The sequence below is a fragment of the Lissotriton vulgaris genome, chromosome 9 (genome assembly GCF_964263255.1).
Source record: "Lissotriton vulgaris chromosome 9, aLisVul1.2, whole genome shotgun sequence".
Lineage (NCBI taxonomy): Eukaryota > Metazoa > Chordata > Amphibia > Caudata > Salamandridae > Lissotriton > Lissotriton vulgaris.
Window position 1 is genome coordinate 590,433,139 of NC_141697.1, and position 24,116 is coordinate 590,457,254.

The 24,116-nt window shown below is 49.3% G+C and overlaps 1 protein-coding gene across 1 annotated transcript in view; it reads right to left on the reverse strand.

The window, feature by feature from the left end:
* LOC147691901 (microtubule-associated protein 1 light chain 3 gamma-like) overlaps positions 1-8,761 on the reverse strand; it is a 50,818-nt gene extending 42,057 nt beyond the window's left edge. The window contains exons 1-2 of the mRNA XM_086936702.1: positions 8,047-8,761; positions 4,637-4,692 (exon numbers count right to left, since the gene is read on the reverse strand). Coding sequence (XP_086792828.1) covers positions 4,637-4,692; positions 8,047-8,110 — 120 coding nt within the window. The 5' untranslated portion in view covers positions 8,111-8,761. The remainder of the gene's footprint in view (positions 1-4,636; positions 4,693-8,046) is intronic.
* Between the last annotated feature and the right edge of the window lie 15,355 nt (positions 8,762-24,116).

Consider the following 24,116-nt stretch of genomic DNA (forward strand, 5'->3'; position numbering starts at 1 on the left):
CTCAACGGCCGCTACTTCTTTTAGCAGAATCTTCCCTCTTTTATTAGTCACTAACTTATCTGGGAAGAGTGATTGGGGAACAAAATGCACCTCTTCTTTAGATTTATTTCTAAAAAGTTTCAGACTAGCATTGGAGATTTTGCAGTTCAGATCTCCTACAAGAATAATTTCCGGAGGGGATGAAACATTTTTAATTTGATCAATATATCGAAATACCTGCTTCAATATGAGATTAAAACGCTCTTCTGGGGGAATATACACATTAAGGATAACAATAGGTGACTTTATACAATTACTAAACAGATTTTCAATAGTTATAGCGTGAAAAAATGTACTTGGGTCGATATAATGGGAAAATCTCCACTGCAATTTATTTGATAATAGACAAGCAATTCCCCCCCTAGCGTGACCTTTCTTGGAAGGGGCAACTGGCACTTCCAAGGCATAGAAATCCTTCGAAACATCCAGCATATTAATACACCAGGTTTCCTGTATACAAATCACATTTGCTCCTAGAGAGAATAAAAGGTCAAATTTCTCTGGGCTACTGTGAATCCCCGCCGCATTCCAAGAAATAATTTTCAATGGGATGTTAAAGGTGATAAAACAATTTGGGGTTATCTGTGGTCTTTGTAGATAAAGCACTGTGCAGCCAATTCCACCGATTATTATCCTCTATGAGGGAGGAATTCTGAGGCAGCGGGAGTGGCTTTACCTGAGAGACCGAACGTTTTCCCTTAGAGACCCAAATCTTCAGGTCTCTAAGAGGGGAGGCTACCCCATTTTGTTCATCACCCCTTAGTACCATCCCAAGGGAAGGATTTGTATTACCAAGGTTAAAAATAGGGACATCATCAATACCTGTGCGTTGAAAATTCTCAGCTTGCTGTAATATCAAATTTACAATGATAGGTGAATAAAATTTAACCCTTATACTCAGTACCCTGTCTCCACCAGACAAAGAGACTAACTTAATGTCCCTAGATTGAATAGGGTGAAGACTTTCAATCTCGCTAAAACGCTTAAGAAGCCATGCTCTGTTTTGGGGTAAGTCAACATCAAATAAAGGTAAAAAGTCTAACACAAGAGTATCCACATGAGCCTTTGAGTTTTTTGAATGGCGCGCAGGAAGAGAGCGGTCTCCAATCTCTAGGGCAGAAGAGAAAGAAGGGGCCAAAGGGTTAAGGGGCCCAAGTTGATATAGGATTGGGGCTCTTGTCGCAGTCGATGGAGAAGAACTTGGAAGAGGGCCCTCCATTTGCGGCATAACTTCCAAAGACGTTGGTGGGCACAATTCACTTTCCACCTTTAGAGATGTAGAAGTGGGATCCAAGTCTATTTCTTCGTTCTCCAGTGCAACCAGAGAGTTTTGGAAGATTATCCGTTGTTGCCTTTTCTTCCTGTATTTTCGGATTGGTTTCCTTTTATTCCCTTTATTATTTCTATGTTTACCGTTTTTTACCTTTACCTCTTGTTTATCTTCAGTAAGTTCTTTTTTATTTTCAGACATGAAGATAGGGAATAAATCTTGAACCACTTTAGGGCCGGAAATAGATTTATTTTCTTACTCAATCTCTAGAACCGAGTTCTTAACACAATTAGGCACTGCGGTTAAAGGCTGAACTGCAGTATGCATTTCATGAACTATTGCTGCAGCCTTTATGTCAGAATCCACTATGGGCGCATTTATTTTCCCCTTTGGAGAACTGGGTTCAGCCTTGGAGGGAGAGACACTCCTCGTATCTGGCGATTTTTGTAACAATGTCTTCAGTATTTGGGTAACTGAATCCAGGATACAATCCGAGCTGCCTACAAATTTCCCCAGGAGAAATAGAATGGAGGCTAGTAATTGTTCCAAAGCAATCATGGATTCTGAGATCGGTTTATCACTAGCTTCCGCTGGACGACAGATACCAGATAGATTGAGACCCGGGCTCCTGGAAACATTTAACAGATCGGACATGTCCTGTCCGTTTAACGAAGGGGTACTACTATATAACATTAACCCAGAGGGAGTAGCACCCCCCGAAGGCTTAATAGGATCCTGAGTCTCCAAATTAGCTGTATTTACATAGCATCCACAAAGTTCAAGATCAATGGATAACGATGACGAATCCCCACCCAACCTGTCATGCAAAATAAGAGCTTGAGGCATAGGTGGTTGATTCGCAAGTTCTCCTTCAGATACAAGAACTCCGAGATTATTCTCCCCTCCCCTTCAGGATGTACAGGGGAGGGATTCACCGCTGCTGCTGTTTGCGGTGGCGCGGTCAGCAAGGATGGAGGCAAAGAGTCTGTAACACCTTGAATATGATCCTCCTGGACCGCGGTGCGGAGAGCTTCCTTTACAGCAAAATTAGACTTCTTAGCCGTAGGAATGTCCCATAGCTCAAAGAGTTGGCATTGACCCTTCAACGGGGGATTATTCACAGATTTATTTCTTGTGCGGATGGTATCTATTTTTGCACCAGGTTTTCCTCCCACTAACCTTCCTGAACGTAATTTTTTAGACATCTTCTGCAGACTTATCCCACAAATCAATGTTATACAAGTAGTTTACCTCCAGAAGAATAGTCACGAGATAATACAATGTTCATAAAAAAATTAATATAAATCTGGAGATGCAGCAGTAACTGACCAGCAGTAGAAGGCAAGGAAGCGACGAAGTAATTTCACTGAATGATCCTTCCTCTAACTGCCAGACGTATATGATATGAATAGCGACAAAGACAAAGAAAGTAACAGGGCCCAGCCCAGCCTACTTCGGCCACTGAGGGCCACAGAGGGCCCGCCCTTTGCCCGGGCTTAGCCCAGCGTCGCCCGCGGTCATCCAGTGCACTTAAAGCCAGGTGAGGGGGCGTGGCGGGGAGGTGCTCCAGGCCCAGCTGGCTTGTGGGCAATGATGTTTTTCGGCCTCACACTCCGCCTTCAACCCCACACTGGCGAGTGTTTCCCGCGGAGCGGGAAACGCGAGCTGTTAAGTCCCAGCGCTGCCAGATAGCGCTTTCAAGCTCACGGCGCTTTAAAGATTTAGGAAGCGTTTCTGTAGATATCCAGCGCTGCCAGATAGCGCTTACAGACAGACGGCGCTTACGACGATTCAGGAGCGTTTCACCAGCAATTCTCTGCAGCAACAGCAACGACAGGAAAGGTCTCCCAGCCTTCCAGTGCTTTCACTTTCCCTCCCCCGGTCAACTCAGCGTTCACGTTCATGGAGCTTCGACCTTCCAGCTGCCTCCCTTGCGCTGTGCTCCAGTGCTAGTTTTTTTTTTTTTTTTTTTTTTTTTTTTTTTTTTTAACAACGCGTGTTTCAAGCCTGTCTGTGAGCAGCCTTGCCTATTTGAAACTTTGGCTTTTGAGCGTTGATCTGAACACAAATCAAATGCATACATTTAAAAATAAGTTAAGTACCACATTATAACTGAAGTGTATAATGCAACAAAAACACCCAGTTTCCTTTCATCTTATAAACATTTGCAAAAAGAGAATGGTTTAGTAAATATGCTCACTTTTGAATAAGTATGAACTGAATGCGGAGACAGAGTTGCTTGTTTATCTGTGTTCTGAATAATTAATAAATCAATTTGTAGATTTTTACTATCTCTTTTGCATTGTTTATGTGCGGAGTATATATGGTTCAATCTTTCTCAGTATGGATGGGTGCGTTTTCAAAGTGAGAAATTAGATTTGAATGTAACGTATGGATGGAGTGATGTTTGGATAAAACAGCCTTGTCCAAAGGATATTGTTTTTTATTCACTGTAGAGTGCCCTACTCCTTTGGAGTTAAGGAGCCCCTCTTTTCTTGTTAGTTAACCTTACCAGTGCCACAAAAACTAGTATGCACTCTGTAAATACCAAGGGCCTTATTTGAAGTTGGTAGCGCGCACTCCATCAAAAATGGGCAGATGTCCCATCATTGTATTACAAGTGCATAATAGTAAAAGGTACTCTAAATACGGCAGACAGCATCTTCCACATTTTGACAGAGTATTATAACTGCCAAATTCTAAATAAGCTAATCCAATGCTCAAAAACTTTGCTGCAAAAATGGCAAAAGACTGTCACTTTTCTAACCTGTCGCAGGTGGCATTATGCTAATCATATGCTTAAAAACTCTGCTAGACAAGCAGATATTCGAGGTGAGCCGTTTTAGAGTGTCAGTTGTGTTGTAGAGTGCTTCATTTAAAGGAAGTGCTCCCCACCTAAAGCTTGGGAACTACACTGAGTTCCCTACATCCTTTTTTGCATAATTTATAGAGCACTCTAAGCCTGAAAGGGTACTGCTTTGATTATATATCTGTTCATTACCAGAAAGGCATGATCACTCCGTGTTTGCCCATTAATAGCACAATATTTTTTATATTATAAATGAATCAGGAAAAAAAAACTGGCAGCCCAAAAAAAGCTCTGCTGAGCAACACCATACAACATAAGTGAAACTCAATACAATATTCACCCACCAGCTGCCTTCTGACTGCCCCTCTACATTACTTACACATGCAAAAAGACACAGCATATCCTCCAGCCCCCATCAATTAAAAACAACATGCTTCGAAATGTTTTGTAAACTAGAAAGGTTAACAGATTAGCATATTGAAATCACTCCCTTCTTCCCCAAACATTTAGATACGAACCGGCAGTTTAGAGGGGAACTTAGAACGCATGCCAACCACTTCCCGCTTTCTGGTGGCTGAAAGAAACAAACAAAAGAGGAACAGGTAAGACATGGAGTGGAAAACAGGGAAGTGAGGTAAATGTAACAACCGCACTAACCATAGTATAGTATTATGACGTACACAACATTCCCCTAGCAGAACAGTACGGCTCAAGTCTCTGCTGCATATGCATTGCACCCAAATAGTGCCTCTCATCTGCAGCAGAGGGTGGCTGTTACCCATCGGGAGCCTAGCAGGGGAAGAGAAGCCAACCGAAAAAAAAATGTTTTACTTGTAAACCTCTTATATGTGGGATCATTGTGCAGGGTGAATGGTCTCATATGGGGGACACGCCAAGTGCTTGGACAAAATGTCCCCTGCCTTTGAAGACGCTTTTGTCCACCCTCAGGGCCTCTGAAAACCTGTACGCCAAGTGTCCTTATGCTATACCCCAGACACTCTGCAAATGGTTGGTGGGCTAGCAAACGGAAATCAAGTCTTTGCAAGTTCCTGAAGGCTCCTGGACTAATTTGCGTTGTGTTGCCCAACAACCCGCGCATTGCCATAGGCATCTAATTTCTGTCAAGCCAAAGCAATGGTTTGACGAGCTGAGGATACCAGATGCTTCCATGTTTTGTTTTATGCTTCTACAATAAACAAGCATTGGGAAAGCCAATAGATCTTGCCTATGCAAGAGCTATTTGGTTCAGCAGTGTGTTAGCCATTACATGCACCAGTGTGGCTGCTGTTCATGAAGCATGGCTAAAAGTTTTGGGGGTGGGGTAGCATGGAGTTGGAGAGATTGGAGTGGCGTGGAGTTAGAGAGGACTTGGGCAGGGGAAGATTTTAGAGGGGGTAAATAAATGGAGTAGATACAGGTAGATTGGGGTGGAGAGGAGTTGCATAGATTGCAGTGGAGTATGAAGTGGGGGTGAAGTGGGGGTGGACTGGGGTAGATTGGGGTGCGGCGAGCTTGAGCAGGGTAGAGTGGATTATAGTGGACTGGGGTAGAGTGGAGTGGAGCAGGGTGGGGTAGATTGGGGTACACTTGAGTGGATGGGGCTAAATTGGAGTGGGGTAAGTGATGGGTAGGGTATGGGAGTGGTGTGTTGTGGAGCGATTGGCAGAGTAGAATGGCATGTTGCAGAGTGAAGTGTTGTAAAATGGAGTGGTAGAGCACTACCATTATAGACAACAAATGTTCCTTCAAAATGACCATTACAGTGGAGCCACCGACATTCTAGGGTGGTGAGGCAGGAAGAGTGTTGGGTAATAAAAAATTTATTTATATGACTTGCCTGCCACTCCGCTCCCTGCTCCTCTTGTCCAGCCCGGGTGAAGCTGGGCCTCGAGGCAATGCCTCCCCACCCAACCAGACGCTGACCAAACGAATCAGACGTTGTATGAGAGCAACGCCAGGATTGGGCTGAGCGGCCTCGGTTAACGTTCAGAGACAGTGGCTGGGAGCCTGTGGCTTTTCTCCAACCCGGCTGTGTAACACGGCTGGGTTGGAGAAACATAAGTGCACATGTCTGTTTGGCTGCCCTAAGACTACCGGCCAAACAGACATGCCCACGTATAAGTGCACACGACTCCTCTTCCACCACGTCAGGCCATATACTTAATATGCGGCTCCGACAGCAATAAAAATAATTATAATACAATTGTTTAATTATCATTGTATTTATCACCTACTTGCTCTGGGGAGTGAGGCGTACACCCTCTGCAATAAAATAGGTGCGCCCCTGCATTTAAAGCGAAATTACGGTTTTGCGGCACACAGAGGATAATGTGTGCAAATGTAATTTACCAGTATTCAAAACGTCTTCGTGTTCTAGGCAGTCCCGTTGATCCTGTGATAAAGTTACATTTCGCTGCATAATTACATCACTTGGCGTAATTACGCAATTTCGATTAGGTTAGCATGCGTAACGCGAAACCGTAGGAGCTCTGCCAGCCTGCGAATGATGTGCTAAGGTGGTGGGGGCGCAATTCATGCTTCAGTTCGAAGGTGGCTACAGGACATGGGGGATACACCTCATTAATTTTTGCAGCCCTGCACCCTAAGACTGCTGTGCCATCTGAAGAAGAGCCTGTGAAGGGGAGGAGGGAACCAGACCTAAGGATAAATGGGTCATGGGATGATCGCAGAAGAAATAGTTCACTAGAGGAGAGACAAGCGAACTTGGGGCGGCGGGCAAGAATGAGCGAAACATACCAGCTGAGGGAAAGGAGCACCGAACCAGCGGGCGGGCAAGGGAGAAAGCGAAGCGAGCCTGTGGATAACGAGAGATACAAGCAGGAGAAGAAAAGGCGAGAGAAAAGCAATCCAGTGAGCGACAGCCAGGTAGACATAGGTGAGCCAGTTAATGCTCGAGGATGTGATCAGTCCGAGGTCCACTGGGAGTCCCGAGCCAAGCCTAGTAGATTCCAGAATCAACAAAAACACTACAACTGGCAGCGGGGGAGGGGTGTGGAGAATGCCGTGATAAGGCACTGAGGGGAAAACCAGAAAGAAATGGCAGCCTGTTTTTTGTAGGAATGAAATGAGAAAGGCAATAAGAGCAAGAAAAACCAGAGAAAGAGTTTGGGGAGAAAATATAAGAGAGAAGAGTAAGAAAATGGAGTGTGCGAATAGTGAGACGGCGGAAGGGAGATATGGAGAGAAAAGAATGGAGCAAAGAAGGAAGGAGTCACGGGAGGGAGAACGAAAAGTCAGATCGTTAGCTAGAGAGTCTGAGAAAGCTAGAGTATTCAAATATTGATTTTTTTGCAGCTCTGCTCGTGTTTTGGCTCTTACCATCAATGATGTGGCTTGTTCACTTGTACGAGTCGGCGAGACATACTGCCGAGATTTTCTATTATACGTGTGGCTATCTAACTATACAGTCAGGTAAAAAAAATAGCTCTTTAGGTGCCTTGCCTGGAGACATCATACTTACAGTACAGGCATTTAGCGTAAGTGTCACGACACAGAAGCGAATTCACTGGGAGCTGAAAGCCAAATACTAAAACCGACCACAGTAAACAGTTGCTAGCGGCTGTTCATAGTGCAGGTGATGCGTTACTGAAGGCGAGCTTCACCAAGAGCGCACCCGAAGCACGGCGCGATGGACCGCAAAGAATGGGGAAAAAAAACACGTTTAAAAACCTACACTTTGCAGAAGTTCTGTGGAGTTTGATGAGGAGAGGCAGACAGCCATCTACTGCTGGGGCTCTGGTGACAAGACGAGCCAATTGTGAAGGGCGCTACGCCTCGTCTGGGGTAGTAAGCGTTATATAGATGCAATTTAGTGGGCTAGGGACAGAAGGCACTACGTCCGCGTGGAACATGGGACGGGGCAACCACAACACATGTTTGCACATACCCTGCCCCCTTCCAGACTCACCCAGACACTTCCGCTCCTTGAAAGGCAGGTTGGTGTACTCTAGGCTCCTATCCACGGGGGGCATCCTCACTCCCGGGGAGAAACGGAGGCACGGACTCTGGGCTCCCTGCAGCAAGGGTGTCCGGCTTCCGGGGTGCACCCCTGCGGGGTGGGAGGTCACTCTTGGGTTCGTTTTCGTGAAAGGAGTTGCGGTCACTCTCGGGATGTAGGCGTCCGTTCCAGGTTGTAGACTCTGCACTTTCAGTCCCGGTCTTTAATGTAGGGTTATGGGAGCCACTGCCGAGTAGAGGGGGGCTGGAAGTCTTCCTCCTCTCTTTCGAGAAGCGACTGGACCGGAGAAGACAACTTTTAGGGGACTGTGGAAAGGAGCAGCTCAGTCCTGCTGTTCGCAATCAATCTCCCCCTTTTCCTCTCCTGTGACGGCGCGCGGGTTGCAGCCCTCCTGGGGGGAAGCTTTAATACCCCTCCCTTCCAGACACAAGCAGAGAACCGACTCAAACCGGCTTGACCAGCTCGAGCCTCAATAACACCTTCCCCCTCCCGCGAGCTCGCACTTGGGCACTGCTCACGCCTCGACCTGCACGCGCACACACTGACCACCGCCGAAGCGTGCTGAGGGGACCGTCCAAGGACCGCCCTCCTCTCCGCCTACTGGTGGAGCGAGCCCTCCGTCGACCCCCAGGCCCCGCCCACGAACCACGCAGATAACCTCCAACCTGGACCTCGAGCCACTGTACATAACCGCTCCCTGGACCTCAGCACCTCCCTCCCGCACACAACCACACCCTAGGTATGAGCCCCTTACCTTACATAACCTCAGCCTGGACTTCAGCCTACTCACCTGTAATACAACCCCACCTCATGTACACAACCCTACACATGACCTGAAAAACAACCCAGGCCACCAGACCCGCCCCTTAACATTGCCCCTCCCTTTGACCTCGGTCCTACCCTAGATACCAATACAACGGTCCTCTGCGAGTCCCTCCACAGACACTCCGCCGTGGAGGCTAGCCTGCCCCTACTTGTAATCCTACCCTGGACCCACCCCATTCTCCTCCAAATACCCCTCCCTGGACCTTAGACTCCCTCTGCTTGTTTGTGCAGGAGGAAGGCGGAGGGTATCATTCCCGCACATAACCCTGCCTGAATTGAAGCCCCTCCCACAATTGATAACCTCTGCCCTTCTTTCTGCAGCTAAACTGATTCTTTTCCTTAGCACATGTATCCCAAATGCAGACACTTCACTGAATATAAGCCATTCCACACAGCCTACCCTGAGCAGGATGACCAGAAACCTCTGTCATTGAGAGGGCCCTTTTTTTTTAATTGCTGGACTTTGCATGTTAATATCATTGTTATTAGATGCTGTGGGGAGCTGGCACTTTATTTCATATAATATTTATTTATTTATGCAATTTAATATAGCACAGACTTTACCCAAATGTGCCAGAGCGCTTCACAATAGAACACTGTACGTTACATGAGGAAAATATACACATTTACACGTTACAGATACAAATGAGATAAATGAAACAGTAAAATAAAACAATAGATGGCAGTCACACAGAAAACGAAAACACATTAGGATGAGTAATGTGCAGGCAAATATTACATGATAACAACATTGTAAGAACTTCCTTGAGGGGCATAAAAAGGGATGTATTAATTCTGGAAGTGTCTTTGGAAGAGAAGAGATTTGAGGACCGTTTTGAAGGTCCGGATAGAGATGGTCGGAGCGGTGGAGGAAGCGAGTTCCAGATTCTAACCGCATTGCCTGAGAAGGATTGAGCCATCGATCTTTTCCTTTTGAAGGTGGGGGCTCAAGCAGTACATTTTCCGCATTATGTGAAGGTCTGGAGCCTCCAGAGGTTTTGAGTTTATTCGCCAGGTATCGAGGGGAGGAAGTGGGCAAGTGGGTGATACAGGCAGTCTTTTAGATTGACCTTGCTTCGATTGGAAGCCATCCCAGAGAAAGCAGTAAAGGAGTGATGTGGTTACTTCTTTTGGCTCCAAAAACAAAACGAGCCACTGAATGGAGTACAGATTTATACCCAGCAGCGGCCATATACCATATACCCAGCAGAGGCCTGTGCAGATAAGCGCAGTGGGGTGGAGCGGGGATGTCAACAGACGACAAAGTAGGAAGAAATTGAATAAATAACTCCTATTTCGTTATCTGTCTACACCCCCCACCCCGCAGCGCCCTGCCCCCCCACGGCTGCTGCTACACATACCACTAAGGGGTTATATCTTATAAAGATTCCAGTGATTCCCCCAGAAGTGTACAGGGCTCAATGTAAACCCAAAGTGATCTATCTGTGGTAGTTTGGGCAAGAATGTATGTAATGTATGTACACTTGTAAAGCGCACTATCACCTGACAGGCATCTTGGCGCTGTATACCGCTGTGGAACCCATCCTGGCTTTCCCTGTGAGATGCTCCCTACTGGGCACCCCCAAGGTGAAACCAGGCATCCCAGCGCTTTAGGGCCGTTGTGGAGATTAAGCAAGCTATTGCCCAGAGATGCAGAGTGGGACCCATGATTAGACTAGGCACCGAGGCGAGAATTCTCGAGTCCGTGGACATTGAGCCCAAGACCCTGCCGTGTCGGGAATTGAACCCTGGTCCCGGCCAGACCTCTGCTTCAGGGTCTGCCGCTCTAACCATTGAGCCACACTTCTCCACTAGGCTTAACACAGAGACGTTTAAGGCAGTTTGTTGTATACAGTGACTAATAAAAGACACACAACTCAAAAACGAGATCCTCACCAATTTCATAAAAATACTCTCCTTTAAAGATTTATTTTAAGACCAAGATGTACGTAAAAAGGTAGGTATAGTTTTAAATAAAAATAATTTTCACTTTAAAAGTGGACACAGTGCAAATTTTCAGTTTAGCAATGTTAACATATGGGAGGAAAACAAGAATGTAGTTTTGAAGGTAAGTACAAGACTCAGAACCAATCTTCGGGGTTTTTTGGTCAACACCAGGCAAGGTTCAAGTTAGTTCCAAGAGTGCACCACTAGCGGCAAAGGGGTAGCCGGGTGCAGAGGTCAAACTTGGGGTCAGGTGCCTATGTTAACCAATGGAGACTGGGGGTTATCGAAGTTGCCCTACTCACAGATAAGTAAAGCTGTGTTGGTGATCGATCTCCTGGAGTTAAGGTAAGCACAGATGGGCCACAGAGCAGCACCAAACGTACACCCTCAGTGGCACAGGAGCAGCCAGGTGCAGAGTGCCGACACAGCATCGGGCGTCTAATTGAAATCAATGGGGGAGATCTGTTTTGGAAAACGTCTGCAGGCTTGGACCAGGAGGCTGGACGAAGAGAACCCACAGCTGCCCAGGAAAGTTCTGATGCTAGAGGACGTAGGGACACCGTTGGTAAAGTTCCCCAAGGCCCAGGGGCTTTGGGTGCAGGGGGGCCCTTTGGTGTCGGGAGCAGCTTCCCGGCAGGTCGCGGTCATGGGGAGTCTTCGGATTGAGAATGCAAGCATCGAAGAAGAGTCCAGCAGGGGTCAGCCCACTCTGACTCAGAATCACTAGGGAACCTTCGCAGAACCAGTGGGCCTCTTGGACTCAGGCCGTGGGTATCAGATTCAGAGGTGGGTCCAGAGGCAGTTTCACAGTTCCTCAGGCAGAGGTCATTGTTCTGTAAAGTTGGTTTCTTCTGGTTAGGTCCACTGTCCACAGGAGTTTGTGATCTTTATTGAAGGCAGGCAGTCCTCCCAGGGCTTTGGTGATCACTGGGCCTGCAGGACAAATCATCTTTTGTAGCAAGGGCGAAAGGCAGCAGACAGGCCGCCAGGCTGGAGCAGAGTAAGTCACTCGTCCTTCTTTGTTTCTGTTGCAGCTCTGCGCTTTGTAGGTCGTCAGGAATTGCTGAAGCAAGCCTCTCTCCCTCTAAAGCAGGTGCAGGCTGTCTGCAGCCTGCTCCAAGCCCCTCCCGCTGACTGAAGAGAAACAATGTAACAAGTTGCAATGTTTCTCTTCAGTCAGAGCCAGGAACAGGTGGGGGCCCCAGAGAGCAGGAGGCAGCACAGAGCACTGCTCAGGACCCTGACAAGGGTGGGAGTGGGGGCCCTCAGAGTCAGCATTCTCCAGGGCAAAGCTCATATGAGAAGGGATGAGGCAGCAACATGGTAGCCTCAGGAAAGCACTCTTGTTAGAAGCACCATGTGGGCGTCCGCGGGGGAGGGGGGGGCAAGGCGGAGGGGAGAAGGGTGCAAGGCGGAGGGGAGAAGGGTACAAGGTAGAGAGGAGAAGGGTGTAAGGCAGAGAGGAGAAGGGTGCAAGGCAGAGGGAGAAGAGTGCAAGGCAGAGGGGAGAAGGGTGAAAGGCGGAGGGGAGAAGAGTGCAAGGGGAAGGGGAGAAGGGTGCAAGGCAGAGGGGAGAAGGGTGCAAGGCAGAGAGGAGAAGGGTGCAAGGGGGAGGGGAGACAGGTGCAAGGCGGAGGGGAGAAGGGTGCAAGGCAGAGGAGAGAAGGGTGCAAGGCAGAGGGGAGAAGGGTGCAAGGTAGAGAGGAGAAGGGTGCAAGGTGGAGGGGAGAATGGTGCAAGGCAGAGGGGAGAAGGGTGCAGGGTAGAGAAGGGTGCAAGGCGGAGAGGAGAAGGGTGCAAGGCGGAGGGGAGAAGGGTGCCAGGGGGAGCGGAGAAGGGTGCAAGGCGGAGGGGAGAAGGGTGCAAGGGGGAGGGGGAGAAGGGTGCAAGGTGAAGGGGAGAAGGGTGCAAGGCAGAGGGGAGAAGGGTGCAGGGTAGATAAGGGTGCAAGGCAGAGAGGAGAAGGGTGCAAGGCAGAGGGGAGAAGGGTGCAAGGCAGAGGGGAGAAGAGTACAAGGGGGAGGGGAGAAGGGTGCAAGGTAGAGAGGAGAAGGGTGCAAGGCAGAGGGGAGAAGAGTGCAAGGCAGAGGGGAGAAGAGTGCAAGGGGGCGGGGAGAAGGGTGCAAGGCAGAGGGGAGAAGGGTGCAAGGCAGAGAGGAGAAGGGTGCAAGGCGGAGGGGAGAAGGGTGCAAGGCAGAGGGGAGAAGGGTGCAAGGTAGAGAGGAGAAGAGTGCAAGGCAGAGGGGAGAAGGGTGCAAGGCAGAGAGGATAAGGGTGCAAGGCAGAGGGGAGAAGGGTGCAAGGCAGAGGAGAGAAGGGTGCAGGGTAGAGAGGAGAAGGGTGCAAGGCAGAGGGGAGAAGAGTGCAAGGGTGAGGGGGAGGGGAGAAGGGTGCAAGGCAGATGGGAGAAGAGTGGAAGGTAGAGAGGAGAAGGGTGCAAGGCAGAGGGGAGAAGAGTGCAAGGGGGAGGGGAGAAGGGTGCAAGGCAGAGGGGAGAAAGGTGCAAGGTAGAGAAGGGTGCAAGGCGGAGGGGAGAAGGGTGCAAGGCAGAGGGGAGAAGGGTGCAAGGCAGAGGAGAGGAGGGTGCAAGGCAGAGGGGAGAAGGGTGCAAGGCAGAGGGGAGAAGGGTGCAAGGCAGAGAGAAGAAGGTTGCAAGGCAGAGGGGAGAAGGGTACAAGGCAGAGGGGAGAAGAGTGCAAGGGGCGGGGAGAAGGGTGCAAGGCAGAGGGGAGAAGGGTGCAAGGCAGAGAGGAGAAGGGTGCAAGGCGGAGGGGAGAAGGGTGCAAGGCAGAGGGGAGAAGGGTGCAAGGTAGAGAGGAGAAGAGTGCAAGGCAGAGGGGAGAAGGGTGCAAGGCAGAGAGGATAAGGGTGCAAGGCAGAGGGGAGAAGGGTGCAAGGCAGAGGAGAGAAAGGTGCAGGGTAGAGAGGAGAAGGGTGCAAGGCAGAGGGGAGAAGAGTGCAAGGGTGAGGGGGAGGGGAGAAGGGTGCAAGGCAGATGGGAGAAGGGTGGAAGGTAGAGAGGAGAAGGGTGCAAGGCAGAGGGGAGAAGAGTGCAAGGGGGAGGGGAGAAGGGTGCAAGGCAGAGGGGAGAAAGGTGCAAGGTAGAGAAGGGTGCAAGGCGGAGGGGAGAAGGGTGCAAGGCAGAGGGGAGAAGGGTGCAAGGCAGAGGGGAGAAGGGTGCAAGGCAGAGAGAAGAAGGTTGCAAGGCAGAGGGGAGAAGGGTGCAAGGCAGAGGGGAGAAGGGTGCATGGCAGAGAAGAGAAGGGTGCAAGGCAGAGGGGAGAAGGGTGCAAGGCAGAGGGAAGAAGGGTGCAAGGCAGAGGGGAGAAGGGTGCAAGGCAGAGGGGAGCAGGGTGCAAGGCAGAGGCGAGAAGGGTGCAAGGCAGAGGGGAGAATTGTGCAAGTTAGAAAAGGGTGCATGGGGGAGGGGGAGAAGGGTGCATGGGGGAGCGGGAGAAGGGTGCAAGGGGAGGGCGAGAAGGGTGCAAGGCAGAGGGGAGAAGGGTGCAAAGGGGATGATGATGAAGTTAAAAATGTGCTCCCCCTCAAAACATTTCTGCAGACGCCCATGGCAACCCGCACTACTTTGTGACAGAAAGTGAGAGAGAGTGGAGAGAGAGTGGAGTGAGAGAGAGAGTGGATCGAGAGAGAGAGTGGAGTGAGAGAGAGTGGAGAGAGAGAGAGTGGAGAGAGAGTGGAGAGAGAGAGAGTGAAGAGAGAGTGGAGAGAGACAGTGGAGAGAGAGAGAGTAGAGAGAGAGGGTGGAGAGAAAGAGTGGAGAGAGAGACAGTGGAGAGAGAGTGGAGAGGGAGTGGAGGCAGGCAATGGAGAGAGAGAATGGAGAGAGTGGGGAGAAAGAGAGTGGAGAGAGAGAGAGAGTAGAGAGAGAGTGGAGAGAGAGACAGTGGAGAGAGAGTGGAGAGAAAGTAGAGAGAGAGTGGAGGGAGAGAGTGGAGAGAGAGTGGAGCGAGAGTAGAGAGAGACAGTGGAGAGAGAGAGTTGAGGGAGAGTGGAGAGAGAGTGGAGAGAGAGTGGAGAGAGAGAGTGGAGAGAGAGTAGAGAGAGTGGAGAGACAGTGGAGAGAGACAGTGGAGAGAAAGAGAGTGGAGAGAGAGAGAGTAGAGAGAGAGAAAGTGGAGAGAGAGTGGAGATAGACAGTGGAGAGAGAGAGAGAGAGTGGAGAGAGCGTGGAGAGAGTGAGCGAGAGAGAGTGGAGAGAGAGAGGGTGGAGAGAGACAGTGGAGAGAGAGTGGAGAGAGAGAGTGGAGAAAGAGAGAGTGGCGAGTGTGGAGAGAGAGGAGAGAGAGTAGAGAGAGTGGAGAGATTGGAGAGAGAGAGTAGAGAGAGAGAAGAGAAGAGAGAGAGAGAGAGTAAAGAGAGAGAGAGTGGAGAGAGAGTGGAGAGAGAGTGGAGAGAGAGAGAGAGTGGAGAGAGAGAGGAGAGAGAGTGGAGAGAGAGAGGAGAGAGTGGAGCGAGAGAGAGAGAGTGGAGAGAGAGTAGAGAGAGAGAAGGGAGAGAGAGAGTGGAGGGAGACAGTGGAGGGAGAGAGTGGAGAGAGAGAGAGAGAGAGAGAGAGAGAGTGGAGAGAGAGGTGAGAGAGAAAGTGGAGAGAGAGACAGCGGAGAGCGAGACAGTGGAGAGAGAGACAGTGGAGAGAGAGACAGTGGAGATAGAGTGGACAGAGTTGAGAGAGAGAATGGAGAGAGAGAGAGAGTGGAGAGAGAGTAGAGACTAACTGACTCAGAGACTGAATACTGACTGAACGAGAGACTGACTGAGAGAGAGAGAGACTGACTGACTAAGAGAGAGACTGACTGACTGACAGACTGACAGAAAGAGAGAGCTAGAGAAACTGACAGAGAGAGAGACACCGATTGACTGACAGACTGACAGAGAGAGAGAGAGACTGACTGACTGACAGACTGACTGACTGAGAGAGACTGACTGACTGAGAGAGACTAAATGACAGAGAGAGACTGACTGACTGAGAGAGAGAGACTGACTCACAGAGAGAGAGAGAGAGAGAGAGAGAGAGAGAGAGAGAGACTGTGATGGAATTGGGGTCACAGTGTGTATGAAGCTATGCAATGCCTCTTAAGATTGCTATTGTCTACTAATAAAAATGTAGTATCAAAATGTGCTATTTGTAGTTGCATCTGCTTTTGAAATACTGCATATTCGCACTGTCTAATGTTTTAAAACGGAAACGAGAAGGAGCAGTGGATGCACTTTTGTCAAAACTCAACGATGAGTGGGCCCGATGTTGTATATCATGACAGGAGTCTGCATCAGGAAACCCACCTAAAATTGGGCAAACTTCCCGGCCTACTGATGACAGGGACCCTGTAATGAATGGACCACTACCTATGATAACCTGCCGGCAGACCAAGCCCAACCTTTGACTCCACCATCCAGTGTTACTTATAACAGCTGCATTGGTGAGAGTGGCGTAAGAATAGCCCCGCATCCCCTGCAGTATGGTTGGTCGCTGGCCTGAGAGCTCTAGACTGGCACGGAGAATGGGGGGGCCTCCATGTGGTTTGCAGGGGGGCCCCCTCAAGTTTCGTTACGCCACTGTACTGGGTTGTCTACACCTTCCATTATGCCACACTCCAGTGGGAGGTGGGCATAGTCCTAGCCCAGCCCTGCCAAGTAACACGCATCAGGCATTAGACTAACACATTTCAGTGCGATGGTCTGCATCGCTACACTGAAATGGAAAGTCACATATTATTGCACCTCTCACAGCTGTCAAGCGGATCACCTATAATGTATGCACCATGCTGAAATCAGAGAGAGCATGCACAATGCTCCTGGTATGCTTTAGGGCTGGCTGGGTTCATCTGCGCTCGTGTTGGTAACTGGGCTACAATGTAACACAACCCGACACTGCTGAGCTGCACACTAACTGTGACTAAGGAGTTACTGTCAGTGCCCCCAATGGCTACTGTGGAGAGAGCTTGAGATTCTCTTACGGTTTTAATAGGTGTGTGGCCAGAACATTTATCATTCACTTTGCCAATGAAATAGCCTTTAAAAACCTACTTGCCGCCCCAAATTCCTCAGTTGCCCTCAGCAATAACTCTTTACACCAGAGGTCTTCAAACATTTGAAGGTTGAGCCTCCCCAGCTGAATTTTTTTAAATGTCGGCCCCCCCCACTGTGAGAAGTTGGCCTGATATGCAGTGCTCACTATTCTAGTGATCACTATGTATCAGTCCAAACAACCCTTATTGATGATTGGTTGTAAGTCAACCTGATAGACCAGCTATCCTAGTAGCATGGACAAGAGCAGTCTTTAGGCTAAACTCTAGAGGGCGTGTTAAGCCAGCTGTTATACCATCACATATACCCCTTGAACACCAAGTGAAAGGACACCGCACAAGTTGTTATGAAAATAAAAGGATATTTATTTAGAACACAGCAGCCCTGGACTCTTTATGAGGACAGGGCGCTAAGCACAATACAAAGCTCTTAAAGAAATTCTGAAAGTCGCACAATTTACACAAATTCCCGAGGGGCACGGAAAACCATATACTACAAAAGTGGAATGTGAAATACTAGCAGGTAAGTAACTAGTCTCAAAGGCTTTAGGATCGCTAGGACTGGACTACTGAACCTTCAGATTATGAGCAGGAGGCCTAGGGAGATCGGGTGCAGAGTGTGCACGTTCACGCGGGATGCGGGACAAAGTCTATGGATGCTAGATTTCGTAAAGTTAGTGTTATCGGACGAATCCGACTAGGTAGAGCTGAAACGAAAAAGGATCTGGACACTTAGATAGTTAAGCTATGCTGGAGCACCGAAATGCTCAGGTTGCCTAGCCCAGGGGCTGCGGCTGCATAGGGCTGAAAAGACGTTGGGAATCCTCGTTGCAGTCTATGGAGCCTGAAAGAAGAAGTTGCTGGCAGGCGACCAGTGATGAAGTTCGATGTGATCCAAGCCTGGATCGGTGATGAAGGATACCTGTAAGCAGAGGGGACCAAGTTCTGAATAACTAGCCAGTGATTAGATGGGCACCAGGATGGCACCGGACGAAGTCACCTCGACCAGGTGAGTGGGCGACGCTGGGCTCTGCAGTCTCTTGGACCAGGAGGCGTTGTCGGCGACCAGGATGGAGGTGCGAGCTGTCCCACGAAGGTATCTGCTGTCGACGTCGCTGGACCCAGGATTGGGGCAACAACTCTTGGCAAATGCAAGCCCACGCGGTGGACTCAAAATGGCGTCTGGAGTGGACCAGGAGGGTCCGGGGTGCTCCTCTGTTGGAGGGGAGCAAGGGCCAGTCTGGAGCAACCAGACCAGCATTGGAAATGTCGTCGTTCGTCGTCGGGAGGGCCACAAGCCAGCAGGCAAGTAGCCGGACAACGCTGTGAGCAGCAAAGAGCAGAAGGACCCCAGGCAGATCTCGTGGATGCTGGGGGGCTGGACTTCAGTGCTGGAGCTGCTCAGGGTTAGGGCTTCTCAAACCCCAAAGCACTCACTCGAGGATCCCTCGGCGGTCGTGCTGGATAAGCGTCGTGCAGTTCTGAAGATGGCCGGTCCCTCGAGGTCTCGTCACACCCACGGATCTCAGCTGGGCTGATGATGTAGGTAAAGGTCAGAGGTGCCAGGGAAGCCGGGTCTCGTCGTGCTGGTCGGTCTGATTCCGGAGGAAGGACGTGCAGCAAACCGCAGTGTTCTTAGTTGGTGCCCGCAGATGCAGGGTGACTACTCCTTAGTCACAAGGGAGAAATCTTGAGAAGAAGTCTTGAGTTCCTTTCGTAGAAAGTAGTTTCAGGATTCAAAGATGATCTAATTTGGAAGGGTCCCCGCTCCCACCTTTATACTAAAGAAAGGGGCTGGTACGGGACTTGGTCCTGCCCATGGGTGGGACCAGGAAGGGGGGTGGTTACACCCCTCTCCCATGCCGGACTCTCCCCAGCTCAGGGGCTGGTGTGCCCCTGGAACTGGATCAAACTGGCAGATGCACAGTGAGCACCGGGGTGCCACTTGCAGTCACCTTCCTATTCAGCCCTGCCTACCTAGGATACACAAAACCCTGTCTGGGATGGTGCTAGCACCGCCCCTGACAGGAAACCCTTTGTCCAAGCTCCCCTCGCTGGAAGGACTCCCAGCTGCAGGGGGTCAGACTTGTGTCTGTGGTGGCAGCATCCATTTTGTGATGCTGAGGCTCGAGTTAACTTTAACCGGGGTTCACAGTTACATACATGTTGTGTCCCTCTAGAAGGGTGGAATGCTAACCCCGTCGCCAGAATTGGCGAGGGGTTAGTATTCCAATTCGTATGACACCTTACTCGACATGTTTTGATAAAGCGATACCAGAGTTGGCATATAACCGCTAGGATTATAATGCACTTAAGAGTATATGGTATGCGTTATCATGGAACAGCTATTAGGACTTGGTTCCGCAAGCTGCAATCGGGCTCAGCTCATGCCAGAGCACCATCTCACATGATTCCAAGCACTCTGCCTTCAGGATTGTCAAGGCCTGCCATAGGAGTGACTGATAGGAATCTATGTGTCCATTTTAGGGTTAGATCTAGGTATACTATATCTAAAGAAAAGGGTGATTACACCACCTTGCCCCAGCTGTCGTGCAGCCAGTTGTGTCAGATTTAGATGGCCAACCAGGGGTGGCATAATACATGCTGCAGCCCCTGGTAGGCCCTGGGTACACCTATGCCCTGAGTTACAGGGTCTGATAAGGTGGCCCAGTACCAATTGGTAAATGCACCTAAGGTACATGGAATCCATTTTACAGAGAGAGCAGTAGGCCTGGGGCCCTGAATAGCAGGGTCCCAGGTCAACTAAGTCGGAAAACCAGCAAAACACCAGGCAAAAAGTTGGGGGCAACCATAGTCAGCTATCCACCCTCCTACACCCACCACCTGACAGAAATTTCTGGAATCTGGTACACTACATAATCGACCGCCACCCGCATATCCTGGGCCTGTCCAAAACAATGAGTTTCCTCCTTCTCCATGAATTCCCTCACTACCACTCACCAACAATGCACCTCATCTCGCTATATCACCTTTCCCGTTCGTGTGGGGGAAGCTTGCACTGCTAACCAATGCTCCATGATGTACATATATTTGGGGAGAGCTTGTAATGTTCACTGAGTGTGAAGGAAGCTTGACCTGCTGCAGTCTGTTTCATATCTGCGCTGCATACATGAAGGATACTAGTACTGCTGTTGCCACACCCCTGGAATCCCAGCTCCGTTCATATGGGGGAAGCTTGCATTGCTTCCCCTATGTTCCATGATGTATATGTATTTGAGGAGAGTTTGTACTGTTCTCTGAGTGCGAAGGAAGTTTGTCCTGCCGCAGGCTGTATCATATCTGTGCTGCATGCAAGAGGAATAAATGTACTGTTGTCGCAACACTAAGGAATCCCTTCTCTGTTTGTGTGGGGGAAGCTTGCAGTGCTGATGCATGTACTTTGTGAGGCTATAGTGCACGGCTCCCTTTCTGTTCTTGCTCTGTACTTGTGAGCATGTTTACACTGCTCCTGTCCCTGTGTGTGAGGAAAGTCTGTCACAGTTTCCAGTATAAGGAAAGCAGTGCTGCTGTATCTGGTGTGGGTCTGTGCAGCAAGCTTCTACTGCTGGAGACGGTCACACCAGTGTACCGTGTGAATGAAGGACGCTTGTCCTGCTGCCAGAGGTGCCACTCATGATTCACATCTGTGTGTGAGCGTAGCCCGTCCCGTTGCTCCTTAGACTGAACTTGCTGGAACCACTAATGCATGCAGTGGTTTGTGCAAAATCCACAGATTTAACTGAGCACAAAATGAGGTTTAATTGTAGATTTCCGTTGCTGAAGGCCCCTAAGCCTGCCATTTAACAGAGACACCTTTTCCATGTGTTGAGTTGTGTTTGCGCCTCACCGAGTCCGCCTCCCGTGGGGCTCAGGCACCAGATGTGAGACAAAGACAGGTGCAGTGTGAGTGCTTTCACTTTGGTATCTCCCCACTATCCCTTGAGAGGCCCCCTCGCCTCTCTCCTCTCTCCATACGTATAGATGCTGCTGTGAAATATACTCCTGTTGTTGAAATCCCGGCATAACGTGTTAATCACAGCTCAGAATCACGGCAGGGCCAACTCAGCCTATTATCCTTTTCAACAAAGGTAGCACTGTAGAACTTGAGATGTACACATCTGTAATTTAAGGTGCTTAGAAGGCTCAGTGCCTCGTCAGCGTGCTGTAGTCCTCTGGTACATGCCTGCCTTGTGCAACAGTAATAGGGGAAACAGAGCAGTGGGGTCATGTGTGCGGTAACATGTGACGTGTATGTTACTGCCTGTACATATCTGACTCATTTAAATCCGGGTGAGAATCCGAGGTGCGGGTGTGTCATGTGGCACGCGGGGAAGAACGCTTACCTATGTGTGCGGGCTTCCCTCTGACATGGAAAATAATTGTGGGCCGCGGATAGTGCAGTGTTCAGGGTGTACTGCACATGCGCACTGTCCTGCCTGAGCGACTGATCCTGTTGGCATTACCCCCTTTTGTTTGCTCGTTACTGTTCTGCTCCTGTTACGGGACAATGTGTATCGACAGTTGTATTTCTTTGGTGTGTTCGCTTTTGTGTGCTGTTTTATACGTCAAAGTGTCCAGGGTAGTAGTTTGCGCACTGTGTGTATCTCCTAGAGTTGGGAGCATAAGGTGGGCAGGGAGCTAAGAACTTCCAAGAATCCAGAGTGTCCGAGGGTGGCTGAGAGAAGGGTTTCCAGAGGCCCAAGGCTTCAAGGGTTAAAGGGTGTCCTTTCACTGCTGAGGTTATGTGAAGGTTGAGCATGTCTGAGATATAAGTTTGCTGTGATTCGGGCTGTGTCGTTATCCATACATAGCATTTCAGCTGTAGGAATTAACATGGTTTGCTCGGTTGAAATTGCAACAGCCCCTCCCCCGACCCCTGTGTGTCAGCCAGGGTTCAAAACAAGCAAAGGCAAAAGTCTGGAGTGCAGTTGACTCCCGAGTACAACGTTAAAAAAAACTGCTACAGTGAAAAATACAAAAATGCGTTTTCTATATACAATGCATTTATGAGTTAAATAATTCAATGTGTGCTAATTAAGTGTACTATTGAGAAGTAAAATGGCCACTCATGTATTACAATGCAAGCACACCATACAAGGTGAATGATACAACAAACTGCCAGTTTCATCAGGTTTGAGAGTAATAGTATTCTGGATGGAGCCACAGCCCACATTATGTATATTGTAAAGAATTATTAACAATAGGTCTCATAGATAGCTACGCTGTCAAGCAAGACATATAAAGAGTTTCGTGAGTGGAGTAAAATCCTTATTTCTCTTTGCAAGTATTGGGCTTACTGAGGCATTTCCAGTGAGAAGCCGATGCACCTTTTTAATATGCTCGCTGACTGCTCGTCTTCTGATAGGATGAGAAGTCCGGAAGTGCTGGCCCATTTGTTGTACCCAGTGATTGTAAATCTGGAGTCAAAGATAGGAAAGGCCCATTTAATCAGCTGGCGTGCACCAACATATTCAAGCCAATAAGTAGCCTTTTACCCAAACCTGTGCTATTGTGTTGACCAAGCAGATGGTCCTGCGGTTTATATACGCTGCTGTGTATACAGGTTGTTTTTGCAGTTTGCATTCTCCCAGGATGTCCTACTTCTACAAACAGGGTGTCTTGGCTGCTGAGGTCTGTAAAACATAACCCTACAGCACATGTGATGCTGGGGCGAGGAGTGGTCTACCTGATAGGCTCCAGCTCAGCATTCCATTTCCAGGCCCCCAGGCCGATACCACCTCTGTCATTAAACCCCATAGTCCGAGACAATGACTGCAGGCCGAAGCCACACTGTTACTAAACTTGAAGATCTCAGACGCTGCTGCAGCCAAAACTCACTGGTGCTGCTATGGTTCCATAGACACAAATGCAAACAAGAAACCAGGGCACCCTGCCGCCTCATTGGGTAGTAAAAGACAGCCATAATTGGGGTATCACTGCACCTGCTGCACCAATGATGGCTGTGTCATTGCTGGTACCCCACAAATGTCCTCTAGCACTGAAAGTAGGACAATAGCCCATTGCCTTCTCTTATGAAAATTCAGAGTCCGGGCTGACACCCCCTGAGTGTCAGCCCGGGCTGAGACAGTTTCCCCGCACAGCTGCACCAGAGTACTTTACAGGTCATTAAAAGACCATTTACATGTTAATGAGGCTTTGATGGTTTTCACCCCTTCTTAGGGCCCCTGAAGCCCCACTCTGCCGTTTGCTTGAAGAATCAAAAAAAAACGCACCTCCCGAAATTTGACTCTAGGTGCGCCTCAGCCTGCTGGTGAGACAAAGGTGAGATTTATGGGTGGAGTGCGCGCCCCCCCCTGAGACGGTGTCGCCCCCCCCCAAGGGGGGCGCGCCCCACAGATTGAAGAACTCTGCTTTACACTCATGGGTCACTCACCTCGGTGTCTTGAGGCCCACAAGATAGAGAGAGGAAAGATAATCTTTGGAGGCTGTGGCCTTGATAGGCCATGCCTGGTGAGTGCGCTGGGCGGAAGAAGGTAGACATGCCCCGGATTGCAGGTGCCCCTGAGACTCACTATGGCCTTCGACACGAAAAGAGAGGCGGGACAAGTGATCAGCTTCCGTTCTGAAGTAAGTAGGACGTGCGCAGACAAGAGCTGACACCACGATGCGACTTATGCTCTGCATATTGGCAGCGCAGCTCAGCAGGTCACTCTCACCACTGTTGCAGCGATGTCGGTATTTTCCTGAGCTGAACTTGACCCCGGCCCCACCACCGCATGCTGACTCACAGTCATGATCCAGACCCACCCGGACCAGGCCGATGTCCTTGATTACCCAGCTGGAATCCAAGTCGATGCGGGCTGGCCACGCATTCTTCAATCAAAGAAGCAAGTGCCTGAAAGAGAGTAAACACTTGCACTGTCACCCAGTAAATATAATAAAGAATAAAAGTAGCAGTTTGCATTTAAATTAAACCTATTTTTTGGTGCTTTGCTGCAGTTACATTTATAGAGATTCTCGTTACTTGAAAATGGGTGTAGTTTCTGATATATATATTTCCCTCATCTTCACTGCTTGATTTTGCTTGTGAGAAAGTGTCACTCATAGTCATTAAAATGTCACTCATTATTACTCTAAAATTATGAAAATGTCACACATAGCAATCTGAAACCTGTGCAGCTATGCTAGCCCTGATTGGATAAGTCCCACCATCTTTAAGACGGTGGGCCCTGAAATATGTGC